The 15,200-nt window shown below is 43.7% G+C and overlaps 2 protein-coding genes across 2 annotated transcripts; both read right to left on the bottom strand.

Moving 5' to 3' along the window:
- Positions 1-1,398: 1,398 nt before the first annotated feature.
- Positions 1,399-2,319, bottom strand: TAS2R4 (taste 2 receptor member 4). Its single transcript, XM_030297133.1, has one exon. It carries the CDS (start codon positions 2,317-2,319, stop codon positions 1,399-1,401), a length of 921 nt encoding a protein of 306 aa, XP_030152993.1.
- Positions 2,320-11,252: 8,933 nt separating this feature from the next.
- Positions 11,253-12,203, bottom strand: TAS2R3 (taste 2 receptor member 3). The gene has a single exon (XM_030297119.1). The coding sequence runs from the start codon at positions 12,201-12,203 to the stop codon at positions 11,253-11,255; it is 951 nt and encodes a 316-aa protein (XP_030152979.1).
- Between the last annotated feature and the right edge of the window lie 2,997 nt (positions 12,204-15,200).

The raw sequence follows: 15,200 nt of genomic DNA, 5'->3' as shown, positions 1-15,200 counted from the left end.
AAAAGAAAGAGAACAGATACTGGGAGACCACAAGGCTTTCTGCTACTCATTTAGAGTTCTTCTGTCATGGATTTAATCATCCTCAGTAATCCTCTTATCTCCTAATCTTAAGATTCTAACATGATGAAAACCGTGGTGGTTTTTTTTTTAAGCCTAAAATATCAGTTTGAGTAATCCTTACTGAATAATGCAGTCAAGATTGTGGTGTCCAGAATGGGAAATAACAGGTAATTTGTAAAATTTGGAGATTTCTCATTTTTTCTTTTTTAATGAAGAGAATGTTATTTAATAAGATTATTTATTTTGACACATGTAAATATTACATAAATATTTTAGAAGTACAAAAAATGTATAAATATGAGTTATTACCCTTCAATTCCCATCCCAAAACTGATCAATATTCCATCTTCAGATTCCTGTTCCTCTGTAGCCAGTCCTCCTGTTCCAACCCCTCTCCCCTCCAAAAAAAAGTGTTCTCCTGGATAACTGTGCAGTGTCCATACAGCTCAGTACATAAATTCATAAGCAGATGATATCTAGTCATCAAAAGTCTGATGCTCCCACCACGAATCCAATGGCTCCTCTTGGCTTTCCCCTGAATTCCGTATCATGTGACGGGGTACAGTCTTTTGTAAAGTTGCACTCAGATTGCATTGATTTCACTATTTGGCACTTGCTTTTGACCTCAGGCTAGCTCCCTAGATTTTAAGATCCTTAGAACTCTCCTGGATTCAGCTACTTTAATACTTAATCACTTCCCTCCACTCTGACCCTTCCCTTCTTTCCAGAGCAAACCTAGAAGTTCACTCCTAGAGTTTCTTGGTAATAATAGCTCAGTTACTGTGACCCAAAAGGGGAGGGTGCTTTTTCTGTAACACCTGCCACAGTATATACCTGTTTCATCTTTCTCTTTCTTCCTTTTCCTCTCTAAACCTTTCCTTTCTTCCTTTGCTCTTTGCATCCTCTTGCTAATTTTAAGCCAGTCTGCTGACTCCTGATTCACTCATTGCTAAGCCCTTACCCAGGGCTCTTTAACTGAACCTCAAAAATTTAATGATGTGAACTCTAATGTATTGTTTAATTTGGGGGAACGTCCCCTTATACTTGAGTAGCCCATGGAACAATGTGGTGACTTCCACTTAGCCAGGGATGCAACACTCATGCAAACTCCATGATAAGTAATGCCTCAAGCAAGCTCCTCAGGAAAAAAACAAAAACAAAAAAAAACAAAAAACTGCCTAATATTTTAAATTTTTTAAATTGCAGAATGAACTGACATACAGGCACTCAAAGGCCCAGGAAGTCAGATCAATAATTACAAAAATGAATTTCTCAGACCATTGGGAAAACCGCTAATGGAGAAAATCTTGCTCCCAAACCAGGAAGTGACTCCCGCCACTATTTACTACTGAAATTCCACCATATGTTGAAACAAAGAATCTTCTTTGCTTTTGTTTTCAGTTTAGGATGTGTGAGAATAATGAGAACAGAATGTCCTGGAGGATAAAAGGTGGAAATAATCATACAGATGGATGTGGCTCCCAAATCCATCCGTACGGAAGGGAGATACTGTAGCAGGGTAGCAAGTGAATATGGAATGTAGAGGATGAGGAAATAGATCATTAGCTTCATAGCACCCATATGAGCTTCAGTCTGGGGATTCCAAAAATCAGTGGCGTTTTTCTGCATCTTCTGTATATGTCTCCTCAAGGAATGTATTAACAAGGAAGCGGAAGTCACATTCATGATGAACTGGAGAAAGGAGCTCAGGACCAAGGAGGTCACCAAAGACAAGATGCTCTTATTGATGTCACATACTGTACCATTGCTCCCAGTCAGAAACTCAGGAAAGGGTGATGTCTGTGTGAGCACAACATACAGGAGAGTGGAGAAGGCAGAGATCAGCACGCAGGCCAGCAGCAGCCTGGGGATCTTTGGGGACAGCTTTCGTTTCAGCAGGAGGAATACTGAGTGTTGGAAGTCAGTAATCTTCACGCAGTACAAGGCATTGAGCAAGGTTACAAGCCAGAGACTAGTAGACTCCAAAAACATCCAACACAACAGGAAAAAAGTGGATAGGTGGACTGACCTTTCGACATGTGGAGAGGTGAACAGGTAGATAATGTTCAGGAGAAACAGTCCTAGCATAATAAATCTGGTGACGCCCAAGCTGAACAGGATCCTATTAGAAGAGGAGATTCTGTGGCTTTGGACCCAAGTCCTGTAGTTGACCACTACGATAAACAGATTTACAACGAGTCCTACAAAATTCAAAATTGCTGAGACAGTAAGAGCAGATAAGAAGAGTATCTGATGCATCTTTACTCATTGAGAACTCAGCGGTGGTGGTGCCGGTGCAGGGGCAGGAGAAATCCTGAGAGGTACAAGGAGGCATCAGTACCAGCCAGGAAGGGTTTCCTTTTCCAATTGTCCCCCGTGTGGCAAATGAGCCATCAATGGTCTAAGAGCCAGCTGCTTTTGCTGAGATGCAAATCTTCCAAGGATTGCATTACCACTTCTTCATTCATATCCTGTTTTCCTTAGAAATGGCTCATTCAAACAGCCTCAGTGAACCCGGGAGTCCACTCCTCCAGGAGGAGGCCAGCTGGAGGGAGGAGTTATGGATGGTTCCAAGGACTTCCAGTCCGAGTGACAGGATCCCAGTCCAGCGATGCTTGTGTCACTGTGTCACAGTGAATGAAGCTTTTCTTCGTAGCACTCCCAGAATATGGTGTGAATTCCCAGGCTTTATTCCTGCCCGCCCACCCTCATCCACACATCCATGGATTACCAAAATCCAGCTTCTCTATCCCCTGTCATCTGTTGATGTTGCAGCCCTATCTTCTCCATCTGTCATTCTGGCCATGCCAGCATTATTCTTTCGTCCCCAAGCACCTACAGTGATTTACAGTTATGAACAGATCAAGTTCGAGGACTTCATGCTTCCTCGAGAGAGCCTGTTTTCAATTAATTCCATCCTTTGGTGACGATTCCTTTACTTTGTATTCCCTCACCAGTCACATATATAGATTTGTGCCATAATCATTTGCTGCGATATCACTTCTGCTTGGAACAATGTCTCCAATCACTTCTGCTTGGAAAAAATGTCAGCCATTTCACGTGTTTCCTTTATAGATGTGGGCTTATGCTTACATCACAGTGGGCTCTTTCCTAGACATTTAACTGCCCAAGTACTCCAGTACCAAATACACAGTAATGCTTTAGCTATAGTTTTGTGGCCCTGATAGGCATCTCACTGCCTGATTCCTCTGCAACTCCTCAGACACTAAAGGGCACCATATGCTTGGCAAATTATAGTATCGACGACTATGAGTGAGTGCGGGAGTATGGCGTCTCTTATCTACTCCAGCAGTTGGGGAAACCCAAGGTGCAAGCCTCAATGCAGCCACATATAGGTTACAAAACTGGCATCAAAATAGGGCATACAAACTCCCGGTACTTATGGGAACAGAAGTACAAATAGGAATAGACAAACAGAAGCAGCTAACATATGAAGACTACCAGGTCCAGAGAAGGGAGTGAATTCATGAGGCCCTTCAAGATAGATGACAGGAAAGCAGGCCTGGAGAAATTCCCTGAGCCCAGCTGCTTACAAAAGCGTTTGCACAAAACTAAGGAGCCACGAATGACAGAAGCATGCCCAGATCGGTGAACCAGGCAAACAGAGTGAACAAGCCAGGCAATGATTAAAGGGCAGATTATGTCATAGCACATATTTCCACTTAATTATTTACAAAATAGACTACTGCATTAAAGTAATTCAGTTACATCACATTTAAACAGAATAGATAATATGGAGTAAGATATAAGAATTAAATGTTCCAAAGGGGGTGAGAGGACCCATTACTGGGCAGCAAGAGACCACCACATTCAGAATGAGACATACAAGGTTGTTGGGTTCTCGGTAGCAGGGGGACCTATCAGCAGGATGTGATCACGCTGGCTAGTGTCACCAGTGAGCACACTGGTTCTGTCAGAAGTTATTTCTGAAAAGGTCAGTATGGGAAAAGCACTAACAAAACCCTTTCTCCCCCTGCATGAGAATTTTACCATCAGTTAAATATAAATATCTTATGGACGCTCCCTGCTTTGGGCTTCCTTGAGTGTGGTGACTCTCCTGATGTGTGTGTCCTTTGACTCAACCCTGGCAGCTATGTCTATGAAATTACTACAAGAGAAATTGGAGCCTTTGGGACGTGAAAGCTTTTTGTGTTTTAATTTTTTTAACGTTTATTTATTTTTGAGAGACAGAGCATGAGCAGGGGAGGGGCAGAGAGAGAGGGAGACACAGAATCCGAAGCGGGCTCCAGGCTCTGAGCCGTCAGCACAGAACCCGACGCGGGCCTTGAACCCACAAATTGTGAGATCATGACCTGAGCCAAAGTCAGACGCTTAACTGACTAAGCCACCCAGGCGCCCTGGTAGGAAGTCTTTTTAGGGCAGTCCCACCCCTATTAATGGGTGCGTAGGAGGAAGAGAGAGGGAAACTTCCATTTATTAGGCTGTTTTTAATGCTTACTCTCTGTTCCCAGAAGTGCAGCAGGCATCTTAAGCTTCAGTCAATTCTTAAGACAGTTCTAGAAGGAAGATATGCTTCTCCCTTTTTTTTTTACAGGTGAGGAAAAAGAAGATGAGTAAGTGACTGCCAAACATCATAGAAAAATCAGTGGCTAAGTTGTAAGGTCTTTCTGAGACTGAGCTCCTTCCTCTTGTTGCCCTCATTTGTTCATTCCTTTAACAAACTGCTGTCATTAGCCAGGCACTAGGTTAGCTGCTGGGGAAACAGGAGAATCACGCACAGTGCACCCTGCCTTCAAAAAACACACAGGGGCGCCTGGGTGGCGCAGTCGGTTAAGCGTCCGACTTCAGCCAGGTCACGATCTCGCAGTCTGGGAGTTCGAGCCCCGCGTCAGGCTCTGGGCTGATGGCTCAGAGCCTGGAGCCTGTTTCTGATTCTGTGTCTCCCTCTCTCTCTGCCCCTCCCCCGTTCATGCTCTCTCTCTGTCCCAAAAATGAATAAACGTTGAAAAAAAAAAATTAAAAAAAAAAACAAAAAAACACACAGAACCGTGTGAGAGACAGACAAAAAGACAGAGATCAGGGTATCTGGTGCTATGGAAAAACACGGGCTGTGATGGTGTGTTCTGCAGGGGCACCTGAGTCTCAGTCTCAGAGGAAAACCTGTCTCAGCACTCCACAGTGCTCCACCGCTGGCTGAGAGCCACCTGCAGGAAGCACGGCCATGCAGCGGTGGACCTCGGCAGCGGAACAGAGCAGCGCGTTTTCGTGGCTGTCACGAGAGGAGACCACAGACAAAGATCACCTGTGCCAGAACCCTTCATCACATCTGAAGCATTTGTTTCAGTGATGCAGAGATGAAGTACTTGTTTCGGTGTCTTTCGTGCCCGCTACATGTGACATTTTTGAGAAGAACAACTGGTCTAGTATAGTGCTTGGTGCAAAGTGGCTGTTAGCTAAATGTCCGTGGTATAAATGAACTGGAATCAAGATGAGCCAGAATCGGGGCGCCTGGGTGGCGCAGTCGGTTAAACGTCCGACTTCAGCCAGGTCACGATCTCGCGGTCCGTGGGTACGAGCCCCGCGTCGGGCTCTGGGCTGATGGCTCGGAGCCTGGAGCCTGTTTCTGATTCTGTGTCTCCCTCTCTCTCTGCCCCTCCCCCGTTCATGCTCTGTCTCTCTCTGTCCCAAAAATAAATAAAAACGTTGGGAAAAAAAAAAAAAAAAAAAAAGATGAGCCAGAATCAAAACGGTGTGAGAGATTTATTTCTACAGTAGTACAGCAGCATCGGCAGCTAGCTGGAACCCATCCCTTTCTCAAAGAGGGGTGCTAGCTGGGCAGTTAGGGTACAAAGCCGAGCCACCAAGAAGAGTTCAGAAATCGTCCCTCCCTGGCCGTGAGCACCCTATTCAGCAACAGGTGGTGCCAACCCTAGACAGAACATGCAGAGAAACTCACCCATGAGCTTCTGAAAACACTATTTTCAGTTAACCTGGAAACACTGCTCTGTCACCGGGCCAGCCCCACCAAGTCGCAACGACAATTTCACTATAGTGAGATCAACAAAATCTATTCACTTGACAAACACATACGTGCAGAGAAAAAGTAAAGTTCTTAATTTTGTCTAAAAGTAATACAGTTTTTTTTCTGAGCTCCCACCTGCTGGTTGGGGTGGAAGTGTTCAGTCCAATGAGATAGTGAAAAGAATGTCTTCAGAAAAATTTTCAGTCTCTTTAGATTTAAAAATTAAAAGCTGATGAGGCGCCTGCGTGCACCAGTCAGTTAAGTGTCCAACTCTTGATTTCGGCTCAGGTCATGGTCCCAGGGTCGTGGGACTGAGCCTGCACTGGGCTCTTCACTCGGCACGCAGCCTGCTTGAGATTCTCCCTCTCCCTCCCTCTCTCTACCCCTCCCTCAAGCTCGCTGTTTCTCTCTCTCAAAAATAAAAAATAAATTAAATTTTTTTTAATTTTTTAAATAAAAAATAATTTAAAAAATGAAAATCTGAGACATAGTCCTGATGCCATGCTTCTCTCCCTTAATTAGGGTCCACGTGTCTGCAGAGAGGGGGGAGATCAATGGTATCTCATGGTAGAAACATCATGTCCTCTCCCTCAATGTCCTTGTCTTCCAGGGAGAGGTCTGTGTCCCTTGGTTACTGCTTGCTCTGCCTGCATTCAAGGCTGAGTCAGCACCTATGTTCTGCTCCAACGACTGCAACCAGGGAGCTTTGAAGCAGTCCTCAGAGGGGGGAAATCAGGACTCTCACCTGCCCTCTGTGCAATCCCCTTTCTGCCTCCCTCTTCTCCTTCCCACCATCCATCCCCTGGGGACTGGAAGGAGCAGGCTTTCACGTATATCATGTCCTCTTATACCACCAGCAACTACAAACTCTGTGGATTCACTATCCTAAGACTAGAATTCCATGAGGCACATGCCTAAGTCTCGACCCTTGATAAGCTAAAATACTAGTGGCTGATATTTGCTGTGTATTTACTATGCTCTAGTAGGTAAAATAACTTACATACATCGTCTTATTTAATCCTCACGCCAATCCTATGAGGCATTTTATAAAATTACCTATTTTATAGTGAAGGAAACTGAAGTCCAAGGAGGTTTAGCAATTTTTCAAAGATCATGTATCTAGTAAGTGATGAAGTCAGGATTTTTTTTTAATGTTTATTTATTTTGCGGGGAGAGAGAGACAGAGCAAGAGCAGAGGAAGGGCAGAGAGAGAGGGAGACAGAATCCAAAGCAGGCTCCAGGCTCTGAGCTGTCAGCACAGAGCCCGACGCCGGGCTCGAACTCACAAACCGTGAGATCATGACCTGAGCCTAAGTCGGACGCTTAACCATGAGGTCAGGATTTGAATCCAATGTGTTTGACTCCAGAAATAACACTTTTAGCACCTACACTATACATTTTTCTAGTCCAGCAAAATGTAGGAATACCAGAAAATAACATACAATTGTCATCAGCAGTTGTTGGAAGTTTTTGAGGTCATCTTTGCTTTCTTAAAACAGAGCTTCCTGCAGAATATCAACAGAAGATCAGACTTTCCCTTCCACCTATCCCAAGACAAGAAAATCACATACACAACTTTAAGATCTAGACAGCTCTGTTCATCAATTGTTGGGAAAGATCAGGGATGCCATTTAAAGCAAAGAACATTGGTAGACACTGAAACTCTTTGAGAAATGTTGGAATGTACTTGGGGGTCGTTTTGTTGTTTTTGTTTTGTTTTGTTGTTGTTGGTTTGTTTATTTTCCTTTATGATCCCTCTAGACCCAAACTATAGCTCAATCTCATTAAGGATCAGGATTTGTGAACTTGGCCCAAGGTTTCAGAGAATACTAAAAATGAGAAGCAGGGGCCTCTGATGGAAAATTGGAAAGTCTTATGAGGCTACTGTCATAAGTTGTTCCTGATTCATGCGTTAATACACCAACTGCAATACACCAGCGATGCACTAGAGAACGGATGTGTGTGGAGAAGAGGCAGCCTTCAGAACAAAACAAGTTCTGGCAAGGAACTGCCTCCAAACGCAGGGACAAATCTCATCCCCATACTTTGACCCCAGGAACCTGGTCATAGTGGGGGAAAGCCACGCTCTGGTCCTTTGTTCATGAAACAACTAGATTCAAGGGTTTTAAGGGATTTTAGAAACTAAAGCTAATTCATTGAAAGTAAAACAAAACAAACAAGATGGCCTCTCGGGTTTGCTCAAAACAGGGTCTGAGGTATTAGGTAATTCTTCCCCATGTACTGGGCCTCACTGAAGAGTGGGTAGGTTAGGCATCCCCCCTCAGAGATCTAGAAGACCGTATCCTCTCCAAAACAGCCAAACTTACCAGCATTGTGCCTCTAGCAACAGAGGAGACTCCTTTCATCAGCAACTCACCCACTACCCAGACTCACGTGCCCACTCCCAACACCAATTTTGATGAATGACGGTCCCCATATGACTGATGTCATATTAACCAAGTCCAACATTTTGCAGGAGCCACCTACACGTTTCTCTGAAAGAAACACGAGAACAGTTGGGGATGCCACGCATACGAATCTGATTTCATTTCGTCTCAGGGAAGGTCACTCTGCACTCAGCCAGTTAGACTACCACAGCACACTCCCACTCAGAAGTCTCTGTTTCCACCCACACTCCAGGCCCAATGACACAACTAACGGTGGTAACGTCAGCATGTTCACGTGGTATAACGCCAGCACCATATCTGAATCTGTTAGGTTAGGGTAAGATTTAACGGAGCCCCAGCGGGAACAGAAGGGAGGGATTCTTCAGAAGTCAGCCAAAGGCACTAAGAACCAACAAGCAGCCAAGCCAAAACCTCCAGGAAAATGTCATATTCAATTAAAAGAGAGAAACCCCCCACACCTAAGCTAGAAGGCAGAGTCAGGAACTCAGGTTAAGAACTAAAGAACCAGAAGGTCAGAGCTAGACAGAGAAGTCGTCAAAGTGACAGAAAGTAGGAACAGGTGTTCAAGAGTGGGTGAAGATGAATTCAAAAGGGGGGATCAGCGTTAACAAAACAGGTGCCAATCAAGACAGCATGGATTTCCGGGGCACCTGGGTGGCTCAGTCAGTAAAGCGTCCGACTTTGGTGCAGGTCATGATCTCGCGGTTCATGAGTTTGAGCCCCACATCGGGCTGTCTGCTGTCAGCACAGAGCCTACTTTAGATACTCTGTCCCCCTCTCTCTTTGCCCCTCCCCTGCTCACACTTTCTCTCTCTCAAAACTAAATAAACACTTAAAAAAAAGACAGCATGGATTTCCATAGGGAAACTTTTTTTTATTAATGACAAGAGTACCCATTTCAAATCCTTATATTTGAGTGAATTATTGAATGAGTATTAAATAATTTTTTGAGTTTCAACATTTTTCTTTTTTAAATTTTATTAATTTTGAGAGAGAGAGAGCGAGCATGAGTGGGGGAGGGGCAGAGAGAGAATTCCAAGTAGGCTCCTTGCTGTCAGTGCAGAGCCTGAGGCAGGGCTCGATCTCACTAACTGTGAGATCATCGCGGGATCCAAAATCAAGAGTCAGATGCTTAAGTGACTGAGCCACCCAGGTGCCCCATCAACACACAACTTTCTGAAAGAGAATTTTAAGTTATGTCAGAATTAGGCATTTTCCTAGCAGCTTCAGGAGGCAAGAATCAATCTGAAAACGAACAGTGCAGACCAAAAGACATTTATTCCTGTAACTTTAGAAATGAATACATAAATCCCAGAACAATCCCAAGATTAACTTCTGCTTACACATGACCAAATGCCAAGTGGTATGGTGATCCTTAATGCTACATCCAAATATGACTTATTCCACAAAATAACAATGACAGCAACAGCTATTGTTTCCTCCATCTGAGATTCTAAGCACTCTTCATCTGTTAACTCACTCACTCCTGCCTTCATAACCACAACACTCTACACCTGAGAGCTCCATCAGTGACAGAAATCTGGATTCAGATTTGCCCTGGGTCCTGTCTATATTCACAAGTTTGAGAATTTTTCATGATCTTAAGTAAGAATAGTCTCATTGACTTCTTGACTCAATTCCTGTGTAATTGTATTAAAATAACATTTATTAAATTTATAAAAACTGCTTCTATTTTTCTTAATGTTTATTTATTTTTGAGAGAGCAAGCGAGCAGGAGAGGGGGAGAAAGAGAGGAAGACACAGAATCCGAAGCAGGCTCCAGGCTCTGAGCTGTCAGCACAGAGCCCGACGCGGGGCTAGACCACACGAGCCGTGAGATCGTGACCTGAGCCGAAGACCAGACGCTCAGCCAACTGAGCCACCCAGGCGCCCCTGCTTCCGTTATTTTTTATAAAACTCTCAAGTTTTAAAATCTAACATGCACCTTGGTTAGTGTGGAAAAAAAACAAACTGCTTTGAGTTTTGCCCAATCTAAAAACTAAAAAATACTCGGCAGTTGATAAAGGGAAATGATAAAGGAATACCAGGACTATTGAAGTAAAACGACCACCACCAGACTGGTTTGGAGCCTAATATCCAAGGGTCTTGATTCTCGCTCTACCGCTTTTGTCCTCATGCAATGGATCTGTGGGAACTCTCTCTCCAGGAAGTGCTCTTGCTGCACGATTCACTGTCGGTTACCAAACCGGCCTCACCCACTGAGGGCTTCACATGATACGCTGTTCTAAAATGTTGGCACGCATTGCCTCACGAATCTCTAGCAGCCTGTAGGTGAGTCTGCATTTTAAAATGAGGTAAGAGGGGATCACACAGAAAGGTTAAGTAACTCGCCTAAGGCCAAAGGTCTTGGAAATGGACAGAACCAGAATGCAAACCCAAGTCTGTGGAACTGCGGTGCTTTTGCTCCCTCCCTCAAGTTCATTACACTGGTATTTACATCAGCTCATCACTGTCAGGATAAACTTTACGCTAAAGCTAGTAATCAGCTCATTTTATTGACAGCATTTAAAATACATGCCTACACCGTGAGAGTGTTACTATACTGACATTTGCCAAAGACTGTTTCACTCTCTTGCAAAACAACCATAGAAGAACCAAAGAGAAGCCATGAGATGTGTCCCCCATGGGACAAGGCAATGCAGTAGTGTTTCTCTGCTACTGACGTCACGGCACCGGAACCACAGGAGGGTCGGGAAGAGCCCTGTAGTCTTGAGCCAGGCCGAAGGACGCCCGGGCTCCCACCTGTGCCCTCTGTCACTCTACAGGAAAACAGGTCCTTTGGATCCAGGCTTCAGATGACCAGACTCACACCGCAGCATCCCCACAAACATATGCTTCAGCTTGCTGTTTCCCAGAATGAGAATGAATGAGTGGCTAGCAGGATAAAACATGGTAATGAGTTCTCCAATTATCTTCACCATCTCAGTTCCTGGTATGAAATAACTGGATGATGTAATTAAAAAGGCAAGAAAGTAAAGCAGGAAGAGAAGGAGGAAGGAGAGGATGATTTTGATGGCCCTCTTGTGGGCCTCAGTGCTTGGATCTCCGGAGCTGGTGCCGCTTGGCTCCATCCGCTGCGTGTGCCTCCCCAGAGAGACGATGAGCAGAAAGTAGGAGGCCAGAGACACAATCAGAGGAGGCAGGTTCCACAGAGTCCCAAGAACATGGATCAATTTATATTCATTTCTTTTCTTTCTAAAGTGCTCAGTCACATTCCCTGTGCCATCGATCCCACCGAGAATAGAATACATCTTAAATTCATGGATCAGAGACAGGGCACTGGCGCACGATAAGACCAGCGCACCCAAGATCATCTGTACGACCATCCTGGAAACTCTCCACTTGAGCCAGAGGAATGTAGGGTGAGAGAAACTGGCAATTTTCAGGCAGTAGAGGACACTGAGACAGGTGGCAAGCCAAATGCTCAGGTGGTTTGTAAATGTCCAGAAAATATCAATAATCTGCATTATTATCCCTTCATCATGCACTTTGGAAGAGAACACAATTAAAACACCATCAACCAAGAGAATCCACAGCAGAACGATCCTGGAGAGAGCCAGGTTAGCGATGATGAAGTCAGACAAAGAGATTGTCTTATTCTTAAACCAACTGCTGCCATTGACCAACACTATGAAACCATTCCCCAGCATCCCCAGAATGAACTGAGTGGCAGACAGAACCAGAAACACCCACTTGTGGAGCCCTGACATGTCAGCTACTAGGCAGACCGGACCTTGTTCTGTTGACATACAATCTCTGTGCTGACTTGAAATTTCTCCCTGTGAATCTGCCACCTTTCCTTGTCGCTTCACTGTACCTGTCTCTTGTCTCTGCCCAATTTAGTCTGTTGTAGAACAAAGTTTAGTGAACCCTCTCTGGATCTTTCAGGTTAGTCTGTCCTCTTCACAGATGACATGGACTGTCACATTCCATCTATGACCTAAACTCAGCAGCTCTTTGCCAAAATGCAAATGGAGTAGTATCCAGTGTCACACAGAGAAGGAAGAGATCTGACTCGCAAAGAAGGTGAGGATTTGGACTGGATTTCAAAAGGAGGAGGGTTCCAAGCCACCCAGGACAGAAAGGGGCATCACCAGAAGAGTCACACAGAATCACTCCGAAGAGTGAGAAGTCTTATTCCTGGGGAGGAGGACCCAGGGACACACACAGAGATCAGAATTCCACCAGAAGGCACTATCAAAGTCACCCTGGAGGGAGGGTTAAGTGCATGAAATAGAGAAAGTTCAGGGCCACTGGTCCTGGATTAGAATTAAAAGGCATGCCTGTTGGAGTATGCCTTACACATGAGGAGGCTCCAAGTTCTTCCATAGTGAGCCAGATCATCAGAAATTCTTAACTACCCGAGTATTTGAATAACAATAATGAATTATAGCATATAACCTATTCACTCAGAGTGCATGACTACTGTATCAATACGTCAACAATAGTTCAGGGTGACAGAAATCACAGACAACCTCTTTGACCCAAGAAGCCTTATTTATGTAAAGCAATGCCTTACAAATTTTGACCATGGCCAGCATTAGTACTTTCTATATGGCTTTATAAATATCTACCTATCTATATACATACATATATACGTATATTATATATATATATACATATTATACTCAGAACACAAAGGGGTCACAAAATGATGTTTCCCCTTTCAACATGTGTGGCACTCTGATATTTTATTTATTTATTTGTTTGTTTGTTTATTTTGCATCCAAGTTAGTTAGCATATAGTGCAATGATTTCAGTAGATTCCAGTGATTCATCACCTATCTATAACACCCAGTGCTCATGCCAACAAGTGTCTTCCTTAATGCCCCTTAATGCCCTTCCTTAATGCCCCATTTAGCCCATCCCCCCAACCACAATCCCTCCAGCAACCCACAGTTTGTTCTCTGTATTTAAGAGTCTCTTATGGTTTGTCCCCCTCCCTGTTTTTATATTATTTTTGCTTCCCTTCCCTTATGTTTATCTGTTTTGTATCTTAAATTCCACATGACTGAAATCATATATTTGTCTTTCTCTAATTTCACTTAGCATAATACCCTCTAGTTCCATCCACGTAGTGCAAAAGGCAAGATTTCATTTTTTTTGATTGCCGAATAATACTTCATTGTATATATAAACCACATCTTCCTTATCCATTCATCTGTCAATGACATTTGGGCTCTTTCCATACTTTGGCTATTATTGATAGAGCTGCTATAAACATGGGGGTACATGTGCCCCTTCAAAACAGCACACCTGTATCCCTTGGATAAATACCTAGTAGTGCAATTGCTGGGTCGTAGGGTAGTTCTATTTTTAATTCTTTGAGGAACCTCCATACTGTTTTCCAGAGTGGCTACATCATTTTGCATTATAACCAGCAGTGCAAAAGAGATCCTCTGTTTCCGCAACCTTGCCAACATCTATTATTACCTGCATTGTTAATGTTAGCCATTCTGACAGGTGTGAGGTGGTATCTCATCGTGGTTTTGATTTTTATTTCCCTGATGATGAGTGACATTGAACATTTTTTCATGTGTCTGTTGGCCATCTGGATGTCTTCTTTGGAGAAGTGTCTATTCATGTCTTTTGCCCATTTCTTCACTGGATTATTTGTTTTTTGGGTGTTGAGTTTGATAAGTTCTTTATAGGTTTTGGATACTAACCCCTTATCTGATATGTCATTTGCAAATATCTTCTCCCATTCCGCTGGTTGCCTTTTAGTTTAGCTGATTGTTTCCTTTGCTGTGCAGAAGCTTTTTATCTTGATGAGGTCCCATACTGACAGCATGGGGCCTACTTGGGATTTGTGCTGTCTCCCTCTTTCTCTGCTCTTACCCCACTTGTGCTCTCCCACTCTCTCTCTTTCCCTCTCTCACTATAAATAGACATAAGCTTTTAAAAAAATCCTAAATTGTTAAGTCCAAAATGTACATCTTCATGCCATACACTCTTCTGAGCTATATACTCCCATATCCACCTATATAACTTTACTTGACACTATCACAGACATCTCAAATTTAACATGTCCAAAATAAAACTCTCAATTTACTCTCATTAAAAAAACAAAACTAGCTCTTACCCTCAATCCTCCCTATTTCAGCAAATGGCAACATCATCCACCCAATTGCTCAAATCAGGCACCGCCTAAGGATTAACTTGATTCTTTCCCACATCAATCTATCAATGATGTCTCCATTGTAATCACAAAACGTATCCTGGGGGCGCCTGAGTGGCTCAATCCGTTGAGCTCCCGACTTCAGATCAGGTCATGATCTCACGGCCCGTGAATTCGAGCCCATGTCGGGCTCTGTGTGGACAGCTCAGAGCCTGGAGCCTACTTCGGATTCTGTGTCTTCCTCCCTCTCTCTCTGGCCTTTCCCCATTCACAGTCTCTCTCTCTCTAACTCATTCTCCACTTCTCATCTTTTCTTCTGTAACAGCTTCTCCATAGAGCCACAAGAATGACTTTAAAATGTAAATCAGATCATTGCACTCCACTACTTGAAACACTTCAATGGTTTTCCAGTGCAACTATCCCAAAATATAAACTCCTCATATCGCACACTGAGAATCTCTTCTGCATGTCCTCTTGCATGCATCAGGACTCACAATAATTTCTGCCATATCATATGGTCTGAGTTAAAGAACAGGCTTTACTGGAGTAAGAGAAAACTCCTATCAACACCAGAAATAAAAGCATGGCT

Source organism: Lynx canadensis, chromosome A2, assembly GCF_007474595.2.
Source record: "Lynx canadensis isolate LIC74 chromosome A2, mLynCan4.pri.v2, whole genome shotgun sequence".
NCBI lineage: Eukaryota > Metazoa > Chordata > Mammalia > Carnivora > Felidae > Lynx > Lynx canadensis.
This window is presented reverse-complemented; position numbering and strand designations above follow the sequence as displayed.

Coding starts and splice junctions, on each gene's coding strand:
- TAS2R4 (XM_030297133.1), bottom strand. CDS start 2,319: ATGCATCAGATACTCTTCTTATCTGCTCTTACTGTCTCAGCAATTTTG.
- TAS2R3 (XM_030297119.1), bottom strand. CDS start 12,203: ATGTCAGGGCTCCACAAGTGGGTGTTTCTGGTTCTGTCTGCCACTCAG.